A 23985-nucleotide genomic window follows, 5' to 3' on the forward strand; every position below is an offset into this window, starting at 1 on the left:
TTATTACAATATTATTGACTATATTCCGTATGCTATACTTTACATCTCCGTGACTGTTTTAAAATTTATTTGTTGATTTTTTAGAGAGAGAAACATAGATTTGTTGTTCCATTTATTTATGCATTCATTGGTTGCTTCTTGTATGTGCTCTGACTGGGGATCAAACCTGAAACCTTGGCATATTGGAATGAAACCATAATACCATGAACTACTCAGCCAGGGCCTCTGTGACTGTTTTTATAAGGGGCAATTCGTACTTCTTAATCCCTTTATCTTTTTCACTCAGTAACTTTTTTCTTACATCAGGTTAGTATTTTACATAGAGATGTAAAGCCAGTCATGTAAATGACGTGTGATAAGAGGAAAATTAATTTGAGCAAACTGATTTTAAATGAAGTGACTGTCTGGAAAACAACAACCACTAAAAAGGCATGCAGTTTATATCTGAAAGAGGCCCAATAAGGACAAAACAATGTATGGACAAATATTTACAAAGGGCAAGTTGATAAGCCTTCTACTGTTCTCCAAGCCACGGTTTTGTTCAAACAATTTAAGAGCGCTTCTGGGCATTACACTGAAAGGTTGGTTTACTTAATGGACACAGACAACAGGGGGGTGAGGGCATGAGGGGGGAATAGGGAGGGTAATGGGCGAATAAGGACACCTATATATCACCGTAATCAATAATGAAATTTTAAAAAATTAGATTCATGTTATTTCAGAAAGGCGTATGCAGAAAATTAGCTAAATCCTCCCTTTCCCAAGCCTCAGAAACACCAGATAATTTACATCAGGAAAATAGGTTCCACTCCAAAAAGGAAGAGGCAGTGTGGCCCAAATGGATCAGATTTGGCAACTCAGGGCTTCAGGATGAGTCCAGGGCTATCATTACTTGAGAAGGAAAACAGAGATCCTTAGAATAAATTAGTCTAATTTTGCCATCAGATTCTTTTGCAGAAAGCAGTAATGATTTCAAATATTTCATTACTACTGGCAAGACCAATATTTTTATCTTCTAAAATCAAGTTTCAAGTTTGTTTCTATGATGGTACTTTTTAGACTCAGCAGGGCATAAAAGCCTTTCAAAGGCATCCCTGAAGACACTTTTGGTTCACACATTCAGAGCTGAATACATTATTTGATATTTATATAGTTTATATATACTCTTAAGGAGCTTTACATTTAGAAAATGCTGGGTTAATTGTTGAACATTGCTGTGTTTAATATCCAACCCTCTATTTTTCTTTTCTTTTGATAAGAGGATGTATTGTTGCCTCACAATAAACTTTATTTTCAGGAAAAAGAAAACCTGATTAATTAGACAACAGGTGACTGTGTGTGCTTCTTGACACTTAATTTATCATTAACACCTCATAAATTATTAACCAATTTACAGGTGTTTGCAACTTTAATTTCCAGGTGTCTATGTGAAAAGAGCATGAGTATTTTGATACCAACCAAATTAATGAGCAGGGAAGTCAGAATGAAAACAGCCCCTTTCTAATGGTCTTCAAGAGCTCATTTACAAGTTGTAGTTATATGTCCCACTCATTGTACATGGAAGATAAAGCTTATTTCCTTTCACTTAGAAAACCAATTTTCCAATAAATTGTGTTTTGGTGCTTCTGGCTTATCTTTAAAGGGAATCCTATTTTGGTTTGCAAACTTTCAATTTAACTCTTTACCTCTTTTACTGACTTAACCCCGGTGAAAATCCTGCAGATCTTAATAAATTCCAGACATCAACTAAAATCTTCTCTGAAAGCTGGCTTTAAGTACAAGAATTCTTTTCGATCTGAAGGGGGTAATGATTACACTTATAAGCAGTATAATGAAAAAGCATCAATGCAGTTTATTTCAATACTTCTAATTTATGAGAACAACTTTGTAATGGTACATCAGAAGTCAATTAATCAGTACTTAACTTGGAAAGCATAAGCAAGAAAGACCCAACATTTTATTGGGACTACACAATTTAGCACAGTACTAGGCACCATATTAGAACAAAAACACACACAAAATTGAAGTATGAATGATGACAGACATTCTTAAACTCCAGGGGAATCAATGAACCTCCCAAAACTGTATACAAAAAGTTGTGTAGTGCATGCACTTTTCTGGGGAGAGGTTCCACAACTCCAACTTCTCAAGGGGCCAAACAGTACAGAGCAGAATTCTAATGCCCTTCCCTATATTTTCAGTAAAGGAAGCTGTGGATGGACCTCAGGAAGTTCACTCTTGCACATCTAAGAGTCAATTTTCATGGAAAGAGGGTAGAAAAGAAAACAAATAAAAGTAACTTGCTAGGACTGGGCAGGGGAAAACTCCAAAGTGCTGTTTACATTATTAGTTTAGTAACATGTTCTGGTTTAGAGAGGAGAAATGGGGACCTAAGTGGTAATATAAGCTGGAAGCAAGGAGACTCCTATAGGATTTTTCAAATCCTTAAACAACTAAAACCTTAAGTATGAATAAAGCAATAGCAAGAACTTAAAATGCAAATTTAATGTAAGTCAAATTTTCAGTTTCTGCATATTAACAACTTATTTTTATTTCTGAGTATCACAAACTTCAATCAGAATACTTTAAAAAATATTCTGCATGCATTTAACAAATGTGACAAAGGACGAGTAACCAGTTTAACTTATATTATACTATGAAGTTTTAACTGAATAGCCAATTAACATACATTTGAGATCATTAAGTACAGGTAACAATGCAAAAGTAAATGCATTAATCTGATGGCATCCTATCACTATGCAATGTTTATGAACACTAGTAGTAATTACCCTGGAGAATAGGCAAAATGTAGATGGAGGAATTTCCCTCAAAAGCAAGTTTAAGGGATTAAATATCATCATCATCATCATCATCATCATCATCATCATCATCATCACTACTGAGGATAAAGCTGCTGCATGTGGACAGGGCCCTTTCTTCCCGAACATTCCCCATACGACACACAGTCCCTTTCTCATCAGAATCATCAGACTTCTCAGAGGAATCCTCATCATCTTCGAACATGTTTTCATCTATACCTTCTTCATCTTCCTTTGCATCTACTTCACCTTCTTTTTCATCTGAATATTCAAACATCTTTTCATCTGCATCTTCTTTGCCCTCTTTTCCATCAGACTCATCATCAAAAACTTTTTCATAAGTATCTTCTTCTCCGTTTTCATCTGATTCTTCATCGTCAAACTCTTTCTCAGAGCCTTCCTCATCAATAACTTTTTCAGAGCTGTCATCATCAAATTGTGATCTTTCAGAGTCATTTTCTTCTAATTCTTTTTCTAGAAAGCTTCCACTAAAATCATCAGAGCCATTCTCATCAAATTCTTTTCTGAGGCCATTTTCTTCAAATTCTTTTTCAGAGCCATCTTCAAACAGCTTTTCAGAGTAGTCTTCTTCAGCTTCTCTTTCTGACTCATCTTCTTCAGACTCCTTGTTGGGACCATCTTCTTTAGACTCCTTTTTAAGGCCATTCTCTTCAAAATCACTTTTGAGTAGCTTCTTTTTGGATTCTCTTCCGGGGCCATTCACTTTGGACTCATTTTTAGGACCACGCTCTTCAAACTCTTTTTGGGGGCAGCCTTCCTCAGACTTTCTTTCAAGGCAGCCTTCTTCATATTCTTTCTGGGGGTAGCGTTTCTCAGCCTCGTTTTTGAGGCTACTTTCTTCAGTATCTTCTTCAAATTCTCCCTCATCTTCTGACTTTTCAAAATTCTTTTCATCTACAGGCTCTTCAAATTCCATTTGAGTATCAGCTTCTTCATCATTCATTTTAGATGTGCTAGGGCACTCTGAAAAATGCCTTACTCTAGAAGGCCCTGCCCTTTCTGAAGCACAGATGGAATTTGAACGCCGAAGGCCTTTATTGGCCTCGGGAGACTCGAGGAAAGCCTCCCATCCTTTTAGCCTTTCCTCCCTTTCTCTTGTGGTCTCCTCCACCTGTGCATAAATGGAAATTGCCATTAAAATAAGTTTTAGGCTAAAAGTAACAACATCTCCAAGCATTACTAATATTGACAAAAGTATCCTGATTTTATAAGGCATTGCTTCTTAGGAAATCAAAGCAATTCCCTATCTTCAGTTTCAAAACTTTACATCTTGATTTACTAGAGTTGACCTTAAGATCATTTAAATAAATTCACAACACCACAGTACTGCAGAAATGTCTCATCAATTAAAAAGTTAATATATTAACTCTGCCTTTACAACACAGAAAGGAAGAGGAACATTTTGATTAATATGTTCTTTTCTTATCATTATTCTGAGCAAGCCTCAAATTTCAGACTTGTAAAGTGAAAAGTTGAACATTTTTCTTTCTATGCTCTGAATACAAAGTAGTATTTAAAAGTACTACTATTAGCCCTAGCCGGTTTGCCTCAGTGGATAGAGCATCAGCCTGAGGACCAAAGGGTTCCAGGTTCGATTCCCGTCAAAGGCACATACTTTGGTTTCAGGCTCCTCCCGAGCCTGGGCCCTGTTCAGGGCTTGTACATGAGGCAACCAGTCGATGTGTCTCTCTCACATCAATATTCCTCTCTGTCTTTCCCTCTCTCTTCCACTCTCTCTAAAAATCAATGGAAAAATATCCTCAGATGAGGATTTAAAGTAAATGAATGAATGAATGAACTACTATTACAATACACAGATTAAACCAAATCCAAAACTTATCTGAAGGACTGCTAGTTCAGTGTTTGTTGGTAACAAATTATGTTCCCTTGATAGTTGCAGAATTTACCTGGTAATCTGTAGTTCCATCCCATACTTGGGCAGTGATTTGACGACCTCCAAACCACCGTCCATCCAGAGTTTGAATACAATAATCAGCTTCCTCTGGTTCCCTGAAGGACACAGAGGCCACACCATCTGGGTGTCTCTAGAAAAAATAAGAAAACAAGGGAGTAAGTGTGAAAATTCAAAATAAAACATACACATTTGACTAGGTAAGTGGGAGTTGTGTTTTTCTGATAAACTGAGTAAAAGATACTATGTATGAAGCCTTTCTTCCCTTTTACCCCAGCCAGTAACACACAGCTAGCTGCCTCTTCAGCTTAATCTTTTCTAGCAAGAACCAAGCATGATGTCATTGGAAATGTTTCTGCTAATAACATTGTCTAGGACAGGCGAGACAGTATAGTTGTTAAATGTGGACTCTGAAGTTGAATAGCCCTGGGATTCAATCCTGGCTCTGCCATTTAGCAGCTGAATGATCTTGGGAAAGGTGCTCAATTTCTAAACTTTCAACATCCTCATCTGTAAAATGGGTATACTAGCACCTACCTACCTCAAAGGATTGAAAATTAAATGAGATAACATGTAAAGTAGCTTGAAGTACGTAATCAATAAATAGCGACTATTTTATTATAAATGTGTCAAATAAATAGTGACTATTTTATTATAAATGTGTCAATTTTGGAAGTAAAAAATGGCTAAGAAGGGGAAACATATAAGAGAATATTTTCCTTGATTGTTTTTCTACAAATATAGAGGAGAATCATTCAAGAGGGGAAAATATGGGCAAACAGGGAATCATACATTTTTCTTGTACTTTCTTTACCTGATCATATACTCTAGAGCCATGGTTGGCAAACTGCGGGTCGTGAGCCACATGCGGCTCTTTGGCCCCTTGAGTGTGGCTCTTCCACAAAATACCACGGCCTGGGCGAGTCTATTTTGAAGAAGTGGCATTAGAAGAAGTTTAAGTTTAAAAAATTTGGCTCTCAAAAGAAATTTCAATCATTGTACTGTTGATATTTGGCTCTGTTGACTAATGAGTTTGCCGACCAATGCTCTAGAGTGATGATAAAGGGAAATAATCACAGCATACCAAATCTATCAAAGCCTTGACTTATAATCCATGTTCATCTAATTATTGCTAACAGATGCCTACCACTAGATGGAAGACCTACTAGATAAGAACATTAATGTAAAATTTAGGGCATACTGTCAACTGGTAATAACTTTTAACTGGAAGAATGATTGTTTCAGAAATCATTTGTCCAAGCCATGAACTTACATCAAACAGAAGGAGCTTCCTAATTTGTCCAAACTTCGAACACTCTACTCGAAGATCTTCTCTGATCTCATTTAGCACCAATGGATCATCCTGCAAAAATACAAATTCCGATAATTACATGTCCTGCTTTGACATACCAACAAATAAAAAAGGCTTTAAGTTATTTATATTTGTCTGTAGTCTACAAAATTAAAAAAAACAACCATGAGCCTAGATTCTACTATATTGGACAGGTCTATACTATATACTTTGAGGTTCAGGCCCACAGAGACACTGAACAAAAAACAAGATTGTCTGTAGTCCCTCTGACTGACAGGCTCTCATTAAGTTCAGCAGATCAAACCAGACCAAGGCAGGTGGGCAAACAAGGACAGCACCAAAGGTTTCTCTACCTGTGAACTCTGAAGTCTACTATTGCCCTTCCAGCTAGGTGGCATAAGCATATGAAAAGAAAACTTTCCTTTATGTGCAAAGATGCTAAAGAGAAAATGTTTTTATCCATTCAGGAATGAAAAGATTCTGTCTTGTGATTAAAAGGGGGTTCATTCAATCATTCTTGTACGTTTTCTTCATATAAATACCAAGGACCTATTAATATATTGAGAGTCTATTGTGGTGCCAGGCACAATTCTAAACACGGGGAATATTAATAGCAAACAAACAAGGTAGACAGAGTCCTGGCTCTCATGGAGCACACATTGAAGCAGAGGAGATCCAATTATTTCCAATAATACAAAATGCAATGAAAGAAACAAAGGGTATAATATAAAGCTCTATAACTCTAAAGTAAAATTTACACTAAACCAATAAGGGTGTTGTTGTTTTTTAAACAATCAAAAATTTATAAGCATGAAACTTCTATCCTTAAAAAATATCCACTGGAGGGAATTTCTAGGAGTCAAGGTAGAATAAATGTGGCTTTTGGAGGAAAGAATAGTTGTTAAGGTAGGAAAAGCTAAATATGGCCAGGGTGATAGCTAGACTCAAATGAGGTGTCTCAATGAGCAAGACAGGAGGCAGAAGCAGGAACAAAAACAATGTAATTACACAACAGACTCCTTACTTGCAGACCTTCCAGATACTTTGAGTTAGGTTTGCATTCATATTCACATTCAAGTGTTAGGAGTATGCAATGTGTGTGAATCAAGGACCTTAAGTCAGATACTAATAGGTCTCCTAATTTAAAAAATCAATTATTACCAGGGGGTAAAATGTGATTTACTGTAGTCAATTCTGGACTTGTACCTAGTAGACTAGATATCATGATCCATCTATGCATTCCTTTTAAAGCCCCACCTGACAAGGACTACATTTCAAAAAGCATTTAGTGTGCATGTGTACACGTGTACTTTTTAAACATAGTTCATTATCACTGCAAGTCTAAAGCAGCTCTGCTATATTTCAAGATTCTTCAGAATTTCAGTCAGAAGAGACATAAAAAGTCTTAAATAGACCACATGTATCTTACCAATGATCTCAAAAGATACACAGACTCCATAGGTGCATAGTAAACCCTATCATATCACGATTCACCCAGATAGAGCTCAAAGACTAGTCTGGGGCCCTAGTATCTAAGGAGAATAAAACGATATTTCCATTCTGACTCTGTTTAAATGCACAAAAGGAACAAGAGTGGGCTTTGGTTGCAACTGGATCATTCGTAAACCTGGAATTCTCATTATGAACATTTTCTCTTATGTGTAAGTTATCATTATTTCAGAACCCAGGAAGATAGTAAAGACTTGTTCTTCCACAAATAATTCCATTGGTCTCTGCCAAAAGACAGAGATAAGAACAAGAGGCAGAATGCAATATGAAGGTACCCTGATGGCAATTAACATTCCTTAAAACTCTAGGCCCTAGCTGATTTGGCTCAGTGGATAGAGCATCAGCCTGCGGGCTGAAGGGTCCCGGTTCAATTCGGGTCAAGGGCACATGCCCAGGTTGCAGGCTCGATACCCAGTAGGGGGTGTGCAGGAGGCAGTCAATCGATGATTCTCTCTCATCATTGATGTTTCTCTCTCTCTCTCCCTCTCACTTCCTCTCTGAAATCAATAAAAATACATTAAAAAAAAACCTCTCTAGTAGCCCTTCCTTTATTTTCTGTTCCTGGAATTTTACCTGGGCATTAATATTATAAAGTCCTCCTAACAGCCACCAAAGACTTGTGTAAAAATCAGGTCCTGAAAAACAGCCTTCAATATTAAAACATCAGGGGTTTTATTTCATTAACCTAAGGAATTCTAAGACAAAACTTTTAATACTAAAATGAAGTTTTCACTTCAAGTGTGAAACTAGTCCTCCCCACCAAAATCAACCCGTACTTGCAGCTCCCATAAATCTTTTAATGATTATATTTTTTATAATTTCCCATACCAAGTAGCTGCCATTTGGGGCCACAGTATAGGTATTAAACAGTCTTACCTATGATACAATTAAAGAAACACTGAGCTAAACATGGGAAAATCTGAAAAGTTTGACTGATTCTTGGCTATGTTTTCCTATCTTGAAGACTACATAAATGTGCAGGATGTGACATGAGAAAGATGGGGGGAGGCAAGCTTGGGCTCCCTTAAAAGAAGGCATATCAACGTTTTAATCAGTAAGAATATTGTACCCTACCTCAAAATCCATAGGATGAAACATATTTTTGATGATGACAACTCGTTCATGGCGCATTCGGATTGACCCATCCTTTCTCTCAGGTCTCCAATCCAACTGCCTAATGCCATAAAGTAGAAATAATCCTTTATTGATTATTTAAAAATGATGATTATTTGATTCCAAAACAACAATGTATATTTTAGTCACAGTTCTATTCAGAGAACTTTCTGGAATAAAAATAACATGCAGGTGAAAGATGGACCCAATATCTGAAATCCCCAGAATATACAGGGTGGGGTAAAAGTAGATTTACAGTTGTTCATATGGAAAATACAATAATTAATAAATAATAATACAAGAATAAACTGTTTTGAATACTCACAACTGGAAACCTATTTTTGCCCCACCCTGCTTTTTTTTCAGAGCTGCTGTATGGTTACAAATATTCCAATGACATTCCTGAAAAATTGCTAATTATTCACTGTTTGATTATCTAGGAAGATATACTCAAGCCAAAAAATATGTTCAAATTGTACTGGTTTTTAGGCACTTTATGATTATGACAAATTGTACTGAAATATGTAAAACTACTCATTCTTTGTTATAATCTTAAATTTTACTGTTTATAAAAATTATAGGTATCTGTTTTAACTATTCCTGTAAAAAACTATAGGATATCACCTAAATGCTATCATAATCATATTATCAATAGTTTAAACAGTGTTAAAAGTGTTATCAGAACTCTCTATGTTAAAGGTATTTATCACTTTGGCTAATTTCTTAAAACTAGCATACTTCAAAACACATATTAAACAAATGGGTTAACAGAAACTTGATAGCATTATGCATATACTACTAGTATATGTAATCCTATATAATAAAGAGGTAATATGCAAATTGACCCTCACACCCTCGCACAAGATGGCCACCCCATGTGGTCAAAGATGGCTGCCAGAAGAAGGCCAGCAGGGGAGGGTAGTTGTGGGACATCGGGGGATGGCAGGGGCAACCAGGCCGGCAGGGGAGGGCAGTTGGGGGCGACCAGGCCAGCAGGGGAGGGCAGTTTGGGATGACCGGGCCTGCAGGGGAGGGCAGTTGGGGGTGACCAGGCCTGCAGGGGAGGGCAGTTGGGGGTGACCGGGCTGGCAGGGAAGGGCAGTTGGGGGCAATCGAGCCAGCAGGGGAGCAGTTAGGCGTCGATCAGGCTGGCAGGTAGGCGAACGGTTGGGAGCCAGAAGTCCCAGATTGTGAGAGGGATGTCCAACAGTCGGGGGAATCAGGCCTAAACTGGCAGTCGGACATCCCCCGAGGGGTCCCAGATTGGAGAGGGTGCAGGCTGGGCTGAGGGACACCCCCCCACCAGTGCACCAATTTCGTGCACCGGGCCTCTAGTACGTTATAAATAGAATGATAAAACCTATCATTTCAAATTTCTAATACAAACCTCTATGTAAAAATTTAGCTCCTGGTGTAGCTGATTTCAATGCACATTGAAAGTGAACTCATGACTCTGATATACAAGCCTAAACTATCTTATTTAATCTGATGTTCAACAACTTCCGAAGAGATAGCTTTGTTATCTCATTTAAGTCCCTGTTGTATTACAAATGAACACCCCAGAAAATGAAAAACACCACTGCTGACAAATCATCCTGTGGTACAGATTACTGAGGGTTCCAGATGACCTAAAGAAGTTCTTTAAAAATAATTTGTAGGTGTATTTATATGATGTCCTATATGAACAAAACTAGGTGGCTATTACCAAAAGCATACTCTAGGATATTCATAAAAATCTTTCAAAGAAGAAAAGAACACAAACTTTTGTTGCTGAGACAGCTTTTTCTTGTAATCCTTGCACTTTTTCTTCTTCTTAGAGGCATCATATTCTCCCTTCAGTTGAAACTTTGCCACCTCGACATGTAATCTGTAGCCTCTAATTTCATCTTCATCCAAAAGTTTTAATGCAAGATCCACAGATTCCCTCTTTATTAAGGAAAAACAAGACAGTCAGAAGGTACACACTGAAATAAAACTTCACGAGCTTTTTTTTTTAGATGAATGATGACTATATATGCAATAATAATTTAAGCATAAATACCCAGTTTGGGATAAAGAACTCTAGAATGCATATCAGGAAACCTGCATTCAAGATATAGATACCTCCAATCAGCCATGTGAACTTGGGCAAGTTATTCAAGATTCCTGAACCCGTTTTTTTCATTTGTAAAATGGGAATAGTAATGCCTTCATCATAAGTTCTTGACAAAATTAAATGGAATACACATAAAGGCTAGTGATTGGCATATAGTTGCTCAATAAATTATCATTATTAAAGTAGTTTTGTTTCTTGGCATCTCGATTTCTCAACTAGAGAATAAGGCAAATGAACTTGTGTGATTTCTAAGGTGCATGCCAGTTTTAAAATTATAAGGTATTCCCAAAAAGCTGTCAGCTTAATCCTACCACCTTCTAATTTCATTGATATGCTGTATACTCACAACACACCCATGGTGTTGGTACTGTTGTTTTATCACTTTGATTTTACTTTGTAATTATTTCCAGGTTTTATGACATATGAGTATGTCATCATTGTACCCATTTCTTTTATACCCTGCAATAATGGGTAGCACCTGCTAAGATGATAGGTGTTCTAGAAATGATGAATGTCTTTAACATGGAGTTTTCCCTGTGCAATTTATGACACCATGAATAGAGTTCTACCAATTTCTGTTAACATCATACTCTCCCATTAAAAATATTTTGAAGTAGTAAGCATAAGCTATCATTCTCCTTTATGGTCTAACTCAGGGGTCAGAAAACTTATTTTGTAAAAAGCCAGTTAAAAAATATTTTAGACTTCGTGGGCCATGTGGTTTGTGCTGCAACCACTCGACTCTGCTGTTCAAATATGTAAGTAGACATAGACAAATGCGTAAATGAATGAATGCAGCCATTTCAATAATAAAAAATTTATTAACAACATCAGGCAGTGGGCTGGAGTTTGCTGATCCTTGGTCTAATTCATTCAAATAGGAAAATAAAATATTACTGGCTTTCTTTTCCTTGTGGATTTTGAAAATGTGTTCGGAATTGATTATATGCATACACTCTGAAAGAGCTCTTTGCAGTGAGAATTCTTTTTAAGACAAAAGCACTCTGGTCATATAACTTACATAATACTTTGACCTGACAAACAAGTAAATAATCTTACCAATTACCCACAGGCACAATCTGAAATTTCAGTCTTCTTCATGTCCTGTTTTGAATAGTTCTCCTCTTAGTAATCATCAATATAAAATTATAGCCCTGTTTCCTGATTTAAAAATGGAAAAGAAACTTATCTGACCACATAACTAACCTTCAAATAACAGCAAAGCCCATCTCCTTTGAGATTTCCTTGATTATCTTTGTAAAGTTTGACCTTAAATTCTTCTGTTTGAGGATCTCTCATAATAATGCCAAACTTGGACATGAGCTGTATAAATTCATCCAGTGTAATGTCTGGAGGCAAACCTATCAATAATAGGAAAATTTTTTTAATTTATAAAGGCATCTAAATAAAGGTGAAGGTTATTTAGCATTCTACTAATTAGAAAGCTACAATTTAGATGAGCACAATTTTGAATTTCTAAATGTATATAAAAATTTCACATATATAGAATTGAGGAAATTTCTTTTTTCAATGAATCTGAAGGGACAAACTGCCACAAGTAACCTAAAGCACACAAAAAGGATGGCATGCATGCAAAGTTACATACACTTAATTTTTCTTAGTTTTGTAATAAACAACAAACATATTCCTCACTAATGCAAACAATTGAACAAAAATGGCACAATAATAACAGGCTTCAGAGAAACTGAAAACTAAAAATGACTTTGTGAAAAATATAAAAATATTTTCTACTCTAAATCTGTTTAAAAAGGTATACATACCAGACACATATACATTTGTATTTCTGTCTTCTTCAACATGAAACCACCCTAAAAATCAAAATGAATAAATAAAACGCATGCAAGAAAAGGTAAAAGTCACATTATAAAATCTTGGCAGTGTGGCAGTCTCTCAAAAGTTCCAGGAACTTTTTCTTACCCTGAGAACAAGAAATATTCAAACTACTGTCCAGCTTTCAATGTATTTGGCTCTTTTGACAGATAATCAGTTTCAGAACTCTGTCTAAAAAAAAAGAAAGCTATTTATATTTTTTAAAAAATTTATTTTATTGGAGTGACATCTATACTAATAAAAGGATAATACGCTAATTAGATCGGGTCGACCGGCCATCTTCCGGATGTCCAACTTCCTTCTGGACAAAGCGTTGGTGGTGGGGGCCAAGGCAGAGGCAGTTAGGGGTGATCAGGCTGGCAGGGGAGGGCAGTTGGGGGAGAAACCAGGCCGGCAGGGGAGAGCAGTTGGGGGTGAGATCAGGTTGGCAGGGGAGGGCAGTTGGGGCAAGATCAGGCCGGCAGGGGAGGGCAGTTGGGGCAACCAGGCCTGCAGGGGAGGGCAGGTGTGGGTGATTAGGCCAGCAGGGGAAGGCTGTTGGGGGCGAACTGGCCAGCAGGGGAGGGCAGTTGGGGAAACCAGGCCTGCAGGAGAGGGCTGTTGGGGGTTACCAGGCCGGCAGGGGAGGGCCATTGGGGGCGACCAGGTCGGCAGGCAGAGGTGGTTAGGGGCAATTAGGCAGGCAGGCAGAGGCAGTTAGGGGCAATCAAGCAGGCAGAGGTTAGGGGCAATCGGGCAGACAGAGGGGGTAGGGGCAATCAGGCAGGCAGGCAGAGTGGTAGGGGTGATCAGGCAGACAGGCAGGCAGGCAAGCAGTTAGGGGCAATCAGGCAGGCAGGCAGGTGACTGGTTAGGGGCAATCAGGCAGGCAGGTGAGTGGTTAGGGCAATCAGGCAGGCAGGCAGGTAGGTGAGTGGTTAGAAGCCAGTGGTCCCAGATTGCAAGAGGGATGTCCGACTGCTCAGACATTCCCCAAGGGGTTCCCGATTGGAAAGGGTGCAGGCTAGGCTGAGGGGAACCACCCCCCCCCACGTGCAAATTTCATGCACTGCACCTCTAGTCTTACATAATAAAAAGGTAATATTTAAATTACCATCACTCTGCTACGCCCATGATTGGGCCAGCGGGTGACACAGGGGGTGGGACTCGGGGTGGCTAGGGTGGTGATTGGGCCGGCAGGACGCTGAGCTCGCGTTGCCAGCGGCGACGTGAGCTCAGCGTCTGCGCCATGGCTGTGCTGTGGCACAGACAGGCCTCTGGGGCAGCGAGCCAAGCCGGCGTTTTGGAGGTTTGGAGGCGGTGGGCGGGGGGCATGGCTCCCCGGGGAGGAGTCTGGCGGCAGTTGGGCCGCAGGAGCACGTGGCGGCGGACCCAGCCTTCCTGGGCGGGAGGCAAAGGCAAGACCCTGGCCTGGGCTCCGGCAGCAGGAGGACCACGCCCCCGCCCCGCCTCGCCCTAGGGGCCCAGGGACTTCGGAGCTGCCGACCAGCGGACAGACAGCTTACACGTGCATGATTAAATCATGCACTGGGCTTCTAGTTGGTTAATAAAATTATATGTGTTTCAGGTGTACAATTCTATAATGCATCATCTCTATACTGTATTGTGTGTTCACCTCCCAAACTCAAGTCTCCTTCTGTCAACAATTATCTTTTTTACCTTTTTCTCTGTCCCCCCATCCCCCTTTCCCTCTGGTAATCACCTGTTGTCTGTGTCTATGAGGTATTTTTTAAAATTGATTTTAGAGAGAGAGGAAAGGAGAGGGAGAGAGAGAAAACATAATCAGTTGCCTCCAATATGCACCCTGACAGGGACCAAACCCACAACCTGGGCCTGCCCTGAATGGGAATTGAATCAGTGATCTTTTGGTGCAAGGGACAATACTCAATCAACTAAGCCATACCAGCCAGGTTCTTTTTCTTAATCCCTTCACTTTTTCACCCAGCCCCCAAATGCCCCTCCACTCTGGCAGCTGTCAATCTGTTCTCTGTATCTATGAGTCTGTTTCTATTTTGCTTTCTTAGTTAATTTTCTTTCACATATAATGAAATGATATGGTATTTGTCTTTCTCTGACTGGCTTATTTCACTCAGCATAATACTCTCTAGGTCCATCCATGCTGTCTCAAAAGATAAGATTTCCTTCATTTTTTTTTTTTACAGCGAGTAGTATTTCACTGTGAAAATGTACCACAGCTTTTATATCCACTCACCTACTGAAGGGCACTTGGGCTGCTTCCAAATCTTTGCTATGATTCTGATGCTTCCTTAACCTTTTGCACTCGGATGTCGAGTGTGACTCGACACAGTTAGCATCGGTAGCAGCTCTTTTTATACTCTTTGAATGTATCAATAATTTGAAATATAAAAAAATCCAAATAAATAAGTTTGTATGAAAAGAAACTCCAGTTTTTTATTCTACTGCCGCGCTTTGTAAAATCTGGGGTATTTAAAAAATTAAATCCCGAGTAGAATAAAGGAATCGAGAAAAAAGCAAGCAAGTGCAAAGGGTTAAAAAAAAATCATCCTGGCACTGACTTTAGACCTTCTCATTAAGTTGCTTCTGACTCCAATCTACTGTGTTAGACATGGCTAAGCTGAAGCAAAACTGGCTTAAGTTCCATTTAATTAAACTCAAAAACTGTAAAAAATAACCTTACAAACAGAACTTTGATAATCCCTCAATAATAGCTCTATTTTTGCAAAGGAAGCAACTGAGGCATAGAATTGAAACAACCCACTCCATGCCCATAAGTTAGTGTGAGAACCAACATATGAACCCAAATAATTTTTAAATACCCATCTCAATGATTCCTTCAGAGCCATTATAATTATCCAAAAACACACATTTTTTTCACACTCATGTATTGCAAGCTAAATCCACTTGCCTGATTCAGCCTTCCTCTTTTCTCCTCTCTTTTTGGGATCAGTGGGTTCAGGGTTTTTTCTTTGTGGAGGTTCTTCTGCAGGCCTAGCATTAACATCTTGTATATTTGCAGTAGAGCTAGACGCACCATCATTAGAAAAGCCATAATTGGCCTGATATGTAGCAATGAAATCTTCAGTGATCTGAACAAGAAATTCAATACACACACACACACACACACACACACACACACACACAGAAATTAAATTATTTTATCCTGTAAAAAGTTTACACTGTGTTAAATTACAGCACATTCAGTTATACAACTTAACATAGAAGTGTTGTGGCAATAAAGTGTAAATGCAAGAACAGTCACCTTAGGGGTGGGGCAAACGTAGGTTCACAATTGCTTGTATGGAAAATAATACATCAATTAAATATCATTTTTAAAATATGTTTTTATTGATTCCAGAGAGAGGAAGAGGGAGAAACATCGACTGGCTGCTTCCTACACGGATCGAGCCCACAACCTGGGCATGTGCCCTGCTTGGGAATGGAACCAGCGACCTCCTGGTGCATGAAATGACACTCAACCAACTGAGCCACACCAGCCAGGCGATAATACATTAATTAATAAATAATAATACAAGAATAAACTCTCTGTTGCATGCTCACAACTGTAAACCTGCTTTTGCCCCACCCTGTATATAGAAAACTGTGTATGATAAGAAATAAGACATGGGTACTTGGATTACCAACACAAAAGTCTGAGATATTACTGTTATTTTAAATGATATTGACACCTTTCTAGTTGTTTCATTTATAAATTACTACCGCTCCACAGTCTACTTGAGCAAGGCTATGAGAACATATAAAAAAAGGAAGTACCAGATAACAATAAAATAAAAACCAATAGCCAACTAGTAATCTAACAACAGAATTCTTTTTTAATGTTTTATTTATTTATTTCAGAGAGAAGAAGGGAGAGGGAGAATTAGAAACATCAATGATCCGCTGCCTCCTGCATGCCCAGTGGGGGATCGAGCCTGAAACCCGGGCATGCTCCCTGAGTGGGAATCTAACCAGCAACCTCCTGGTTCATGATCGATGCTCAAACACTGAGCCACACTGGCCAGGCCAGAATTAATTTTTCTTTAACTATATAGATAGATGTACAAAGTATATGTACACTAAATATTTATATATGCAAAAAGAGCAGAACAGAAGTTTTATTTGGTGTTTTTAAAAAAGGGCTAACAACAGTAAATCTAAATGCTTGTTTTAACTTTATAATGAATTAAATCACTTTATTATTTACTGTAAAAAAAACTAAGAACTAATCCAACTTACATCTATCCTGGCTTTTAGGGGGGAAAAAAAAGCACAATTTCACAATGCAAGAAGTGTAGTTATGTCTTCATACCAATTGAGGTTAGGCACACATAGGAATGGGAAACATTTTATCTCAAAGTTTGAAGAGATATGGGCTTCTGTGGCATAAAATGACAGAGTAACAAGTTAATCTAATTATCAAACTAATATAAAAGATAATGCTTACAGTACAAAACGGGCAACAGTCAACGAATTGAGGGCATACAAATACCAAACGAAATGATTCTCGTTTGCAATTCCATTGCTTGGCATTATAAGCAGTGCCTGGACCAGAACAGTCATTAGTTTGAAAACAGGCATTGATGAAAAAATTATTCAGTTCTGTTGATTCTTTTAAAATTTAAAAATGAACTATATGTTAATAAACACTGACTTTATAAGCATTCAAAGTATGTATACATTTTTGGGACACCCTGTATATTGTATACTGTATTCTTTTTTTAAATTGATTTTTAGAGAGAGAGGAAGAGAGAGGGAGAAGGAGAAACATCGATTTGAGAGCGAGACATCGATTGGCTGCCTACGGCACACCCCCTACCCAGGATTAAGCCCACAACCTAGGCATGTGCCCTGACTGGGAATGGAATTGGCAACCCTTCAGTGCATGGGATAATGCCCAACTATCTGAGCCACACTGGCCAGGGTGTATGCTGTATTCTTAAAGCTACAGAAAAGGTGATTAAGAAAATCATAAGAAAGAGAAAATACATTTACAGTACTGAACTACATTTACTGATACCATATGTTTATGTAATCTGTTTACAAGATGAAAAAAAATTTGAGTTTAAGTGGATCCAGTTCAAACCCTGGTTGTTCAAGAATCAACTAGTACATTTAACAATTTGGAAGGATTGGAACATACACAAACACAAAATGGTAAAGAAAGAAGTTGAATAATTTTTAAAGTTATGCAATGGAGACATGGTTTATTTCAGGCTTCCAAGTCAATTAGTGTGCTATTGGTATCCTTTTTCCCCCCAACCATATGAGATTCTGGTTAACAGGATATTTTTACAGAAAAGTTTATAGAACCAAGTCTAACAGCAGTTATTTTACTGAAATTAAGCTGAAGTAAAATGCTTAACCATTTCCAAATACTCTAAATAAATATACACATGTATTTTCCATTCATATTTTGTGCACCTCTAGTCATATTCCTGTGGTTATATGGTTCAAGCATGTGTCTAGGGACAAAACTTAATAGGAAAATAGAGGTGCAAAATTCAATCAGTAATGCTATATAAATGGCTAAATTTAAAAAAATCAAGAAGCTGCATTTTGCACATAGTATATAAGCTAAACACCTGAATTCCCAGGATAAGTGAGGTTGGCTTCCTGAGAATAGCAGCTACCAAGTTTGTTCTTGGTGTTTTTCCTCTTTGCAATAAAAAGCAGTCACCAATGTAAGACCCAACTATGACCTTCACAGATAAAATTAATAAGGCATAGAAAAAAGACAAGAATTAAATTACATTTACGACATCTCCCTAAAGATTTCCGTTCCTTTACACACTGGTTCTGCAACAACAGAACAAAAAGAAAAGCCACTACTAATGGGGGCTCTACCCCAAGACCTCGAAAAGAAAATGAGCGGCCTGCTCTGCAGGGGCACTGGCGACACACACTTACCTTGGGGAACCAAGCCTTCTTGTCCAGGTCCCACTCGTAGGGAGTGTCATCTAGCTGCTGCCCGAAAGAATTGTTTTCTCTACCGGGACCTTTCTGGGTGTCTCTGTCCTGGGTGTCTCCATACAATTTTTGCATTCGCAACTGCTCATCAAAGTCGTCTTTCCCATCCAAGTTGTTGCGGCTCATGTTGCCGACTTAGCCCAGGGGGAACAGTCCAGGGGAGCTCAAAGGCCGAGATGAGACTAGGGGGGAATAGAGAAAATGAGGTCGGCCAAGCTCGGCCCGGCCCTCCCTCCCGGCGCGCCTCCCCGCAGCGCCCCAGCAGCCCCCAGGAGGTCTGGCCACGCAGCGGCCACACCGCTCCCCCGCCCCCGCCCGTCCGCCGCGCGGGCCCGGCTGTGCAGCCGCCCACCTGGCTCGCTTCCCGGGGTCTCTGAGCAACTACTACCCGCAGGGCGCGGGCCACCGCCTACTGAGTCTGAGAAGATTGCAAATCCCGAGGCAATGTCGGGAATTGACTTGAGAACTGAGGCCCGCTCACACTGACGCAGTCGCCATTGTTGGCGCGTCAAGACGTTGCGGGTCGCGCCGACACGCCCACGTTGGCGTCACGGAGCGCGGACGCAGGCCTGGGGGCGGGGCCCAAGGGGCGGGACGCTAGGGGGCGTGCGCGGCTGCCACGCGCAGGTGCCCACGCGGACCGCCTTGGGAGGGCGAGGGGCACGGGGTTTTGGGTCCCGCGACAGGCAGGGCTGGGCCAGACCGGGGCGGCAGCCTGAAAGCACTGGAATATTCGCATCCGGCGGACGGATATCGGAGCGCCGCCATTTTGGGGGCGGTGCTTGGGACGGACTGAAATGGATTGTGTTGCTGAGAAACAGCCGCGCCTCCTTCGCCCAAAGGCCCCTCCTCCGCGTGGGAAACGTCTTTTACTAGTTTCTTTCTGATTCCCTAGGATAGGCATTGGTTCTGATGCATCTTGGTAGCCTAAGCTCCTAGCATGGAGTCTGATGTCTAATGCGTTGTGAATGAGGGAATGAACGAAGGAGCGATAGGTGGAAGCATCAACCTTCTCCAAGCCTCAGCCCCCTGCTTTATTTCTTTGGTACTTTCCTCAGGCCGACGTTAGACTCTGGGGAAAGGGAGGGAGGGCAGCTTGCCTCTTGCACTCCATGATTCAGAGGTGCGCAAACTCCAATCCTGAAACATAAACATCCACATATAAACACCAGCTATACTGGCCAACTAACTTCATGGTTCTTGTCTTTCTTTGAGAAAGACACAGAATGTTTCTCCCCCGAACAACTTTGTTTTTCCTAGAAATTACACATGTCGCTGAAAATGAAGTGTATAACTTTTAATTGGGCGGATATTTATTGAGTTCGTGCTAAGTGCCAGGCACTGCTCTGGTGACTCAACTGTCAACCACACAGGTACAGCTCAGGGGATACACATTCATGGTGATTGGGAAATGATAGGGTGGAAGTACTGGATGCTGGCCAACAGCAGTTCTCAAATTTTTAAATCTCAGAACTCCTTAACATGAAAAAATCATTGAAGACCTCTAAGGGTTTTTGTTTATGTGGATCATACTTATCAATATTTGTCACACCAAAATTAAAACAACCATTTAAAATTATTTATTAATTCCTTTAAATATAATGAACCCATTATGTGTAAACATAAAGTTGAAAGTGGGGAAAAGTATCCCAAAAGAAATAATTTCTACTATTTCTTTGCTTCTAAACTTCCTGACTCCCCAGTTACTAGCTGTGTGAATATGGTTTCCACCATAACAAAAATTTTTAAATCGTATCTTGGGTTTTTGGTGTGTTGTTTCAATTGCATTTTTTTAATGAAGTTCTTGTGTTAGGAACTATTGGAGAACTGAACTTGCATGCATTTTTATAATATAGACAACATGAGTTGTGTTAGGCTCATTTAAGCATCGCTAAATATTTGTTCCTGGATCCAAAAATAGTATACAGCTGTTTTCAGCAATGTGTTATGGAATACTTTTCATTCCTGGGTGAGTTGATAGCATAGGTGATAATATGCTGCATAGCCCTACTGCATGTAACACTCTGAGTGCCTGCTGTATCCACAGGCTCCCCTGAGTAGGTGGTCACAAAGGTTCCTTATGCCTATGTCCCATGTGACCCAGCCACCCTAGCCCAAAGGCTATCCAGAGGCCTGTGAAGTGACTTGGCAGGGTAGCCCTGCATTCTAGACAATTTGATGAATTGAGCCAATAAGAGCCTCTCAATGAGAGGAATGAGTCTGGAACAGACAGGGACATGGTCCAAGTAGCACAGAAGCAGGGAGGCTCATATAGGAATTGTAATAAGCAGAACAGAGGCCTGCTGTGAAGTTTCCCAGAGATGAGAGGAGTAGCTGACACAGTGACAGAGGGTCACTGAGTCACTGTAATAGTGGAGTTGGAAACTAAGCACACTTGTACCTAAATGGTATTCTATTTGACCATGAGACCTGACAGTTATTTTTTAAACAATGCTATTGTCTATATGAGGCCTGGCTTCTCTTTGTTCTTATTTCCCTATGTATTCGTAGAATTAACTAGCTAGTAACCAAGGTAATCTGGAAGCATCTCTGTCTTGGTAACCTGTCTTTTTCAAGATTTTTTACAAGTCACAGAAATACTCAAGATAACAAGCAAAAAGGGGACTCATTATTATAAAGATAGAGAATAGCTCCTGAAACTCCAGGACCAGAATGTAGATGGGCCACATGAGTGGCTGCCGAACCCAGGAAGCTAAACCTATCTTGAAACCCAGACAGGTGGCTTATTTCTGAATATCTTCATTCTTCTTCTTTGACTTCTGTAAGTGGTGATCTGTGCTGTACTCCTGGTCTGACAGACCACAACCTTCTTGGTAGATAAAAATACATTAACCTATAAAAGCAGAAACTGCTTGGCCAGAGAAATCACCTACCTGGCCTAGGGACTTTTTCTGGAGAATTACTGAACTACACCAAATGAGATTTATTTTAATGGCCTTTTCAAGCTAACTCTATTTGGGGATTTTTCTGTCCCCACTTCCTATAATCTCAAAACTTAGTGAAAATAAGTAACTCTTTTTGACAAATGATTGATGGATCCCTGACCGAAAGTGGTTATAACTATGGAAATTCTTAAACCCAAATTTGCTATTTTCAGTTTAATGTTTTGTGGCACTTTCAACTTCATTGACAATTACTCGCTGAACATTTTGGTTATACCTAAGTCTGTGCCTTTGTTTTCCTGCATTAGAGCATATTCTTATGGTCCATTATTCTTAGTCGTGGTCAGGGCAGACCCTGAGCAAAACTGAGAAGTATATAAAATTTGTTTTTCTTTTTAAAAAAATATATTTTATTGATACTTTTACAGAGAGGAAGGGAGAGGGATAGAGAGTTAGAAACATCGATGAGAGAGAAACATCGATCAGCTGCCTCCTGCACACTCCCTACTGGACATGTGCCCGCAACCAAGGTACATGCCCTTGACCAGAATCGAACCTGGGACCCTTGAGTCCGCAGGCCGACGCTCTATCCACTGAGCCAAACTGGTTAGGGCTAAAATTTGTTTTTCATGTGTCCCATCTCTCCCTCCATTTAGGACTCTCTCCAAAGAAATGAAATCTTCCATCATAACATTTATAGCACCACAATAGGCAATGACAATGTGAAAGACAATGTAGATATTGGAGCCTACTTGTAAGGTTAGCCCTGACAAGAATAATATGTTTTAAAAAAAAGATCACCCCCTAAAAAACAAACAAACGAACAACAAAAAAAAAAAAAAAAAAAAAAACACACACCGCAAAGCCACAAAGTTTAATCCCAATTCTTTAACTCTGGAAGGGAGACTGATGCCCTATTAAACTAGGGAATTATTTTATATCAGATCCATAAGTCACCTTGGGATTACTTAGAATGAAGAAAACGAAAGTTCTTTGAGCTCTAGTTTTATCAACTCCTAAAAGACACTCTCTCTCAGCTTTTATAATCTGGTACCTATATCAAGTTATTTCTAAAATGTTGTACTTAGGAGAGTAAAGATGTAATTTTTACCCAAAGTGAGGAAAACAGTAAAATATTTGGGAGCGTTGTGACTTTAAAAAACTTAAATTTTGGGATTAAAGTGTGTTCCCAGTTATATTCTGTCAGAAGTATTGTTTTAGAACATAAAGTTACACAAAGTTATTTGAAACTTTAATATTTATTTGTTTTGCCCCACTTATTACAATGTCCAACTTAAAACAATACTAATACAATATTGGCACCCTCACTTAAGTAAACCAATTTTACAGAAATGTAAAGTCTAGTGGTAATATATATCCCCTTTTGAACCACATTATCCAAAAGTTTACAATACACAGCCATTTAAAGAAAGCTCAAAAGCACACCCGAAAATCAAGTTTTTGAAAATGCAAATGTAGCTATTCTCTAGTGTCAAACATATGCTTTAAATTACTCCAAGAAAACATTCTCTGAAATCACAAATCTAAATCTGATGTCTACTGACAACAGTTTTTTGAAGTAAAAATGATTAACAAGTTTATAGCGATAGCAAGTAGGAGCAGAGGGTAGGAAACCAGAACTTTACATCTGATTTCCAAGGGCAGAGATTAAGTAGGTCATACTCTTACAGGACTTAAGCACCCCATCAGCTTTAATGAAATCAAGCAGAAATATGATCTGATAGATAACAACTGCACACCCAGGTGTTAGGGATTTCATGTGTACTTCTGCATTTTTTAGAAAGAGGGCACTGCTTACCAGAAAGAAATGAATTTCCTTAAAGGAAGCTTTCAGACAGGCAGGCTGGCAGATTTTTTAACAGGGGTTTGTCCTTCTCTGGGGCTCTCAAATGACACCATAAATGTGTCCACTTATTCTGCCTGTAAAGGCAAGTTCTTCAGTATTTGTGAAAGAAAACGCTGCCCAATTATCAACCAATGGTAGTTTTAAATAGAACTACATTAGGTCAGTAAGTGTTGACCCAGTAAGGCAAGCTCCTTGTCCCAGATCCTTACTCATTACCTTATACTCACTGACCCCAAAACATTTTCATTGCAAGTGCTCAGGTTTAGTTACATTGGACTAGAGATTAATAGAAAAGGGCAGTCAAAAAATCCTGTTAAGGTTTATTTTTTAGGACTTTTTAAAAAAATGTATTTTTATTGATTTTAGAGAGGAAGGGAGAAGGAGAGAGAGATATAAACATCAATGATGAGAGAAAATCATTGATTAGCTGCCTTCTTCACAACCCCTACCCCACCGGGGATCGAGCCCACAACGCCTGCATGTGCCCTGACCAGAAATCAAACCATGACCTGGTTTAAAGGTCAACACTCAACCACTGAGCCACGCCAGTTGGGCAAGGACTTTGCTTTTTAAGAAAAGTGCAGAAGAGATGTTTTTTATCCCCTTTTCATATGCAAGACATAATGTCTAGATTTAC

General features: G+C 39.3%; 1 protein-coding gene across 1 annotated transcript; it reads right to left on the bottom strand.

Moving 5' to 3' along the window:
* Positions 1-1829: 1829 nt before the first annotated feature.
* Positions 1830-19094, bottom strand: HTATSF1 (HIV-1 Tat specific factor 1). The gene is made up of 10 exons (XM_079765044.1): positions 18931-19094; positions 18519-18760; positions 15520-15700; positions 12563-12610; positions 11988-12142; positions 10449-10612; positions 8648-8747; positions 6026-6115; positions 4748-4885; positions 1830-3951 (listed from the first exon to the last, which is right to left on the bottom strand). The coding sequence occupies exons 2-10, from the start codon at positions 18702-18704 to the stop codon at positions 2848-2850; spliced, it is 2166 nt and encodes a 721-aa protein (XP_079621170.1). The 5' UTR covers positions 18705-18760; positions 18931-19094; the 3' UTR covers positions 1830-2847.
* Between the last annotated feature and the right edge of the window lie 4891 nt (positions 19095-23985).

The sequence above is a fragment of the Cnephaeus nilssonii genome (assembly GCF_951640355.1).
Source record: "Cnephaeus nilssonii genome assembly, chromosome: X".
NCBI lineage: Eukaryota > Metazoa > Chordata > Mammalia > Chiroptera > Vespertilionidae > Cnephaeus > Cnephaeus nilssonii.

Excerpts from the sequence above, each read along its gene's own strand:
- HTATSF1 (XM_079765044.1), bottom strand. The coding sequence starts at position 18,704 with ATGAGCCGCAACAACTTGGATGGGAAAGACGACTTTGATGAGCAGTTG. Across the intron at positions 15,701-18,518 it reads AGAAGGCTTGGTTCCCCAAG|ATCACTGAAGATTTCATTGC; the intron begins GTAAGTGTGTGT and ends TTTCTTGTTCAG. Across the intron at positions 4,886-6,025 it reads GGAAGCTCCTTCTGTTTGAT|AGACACCCAGATGGTGTGGC; the intron begins GTAAGTTCATGG and ends TATTTTTTCTAG.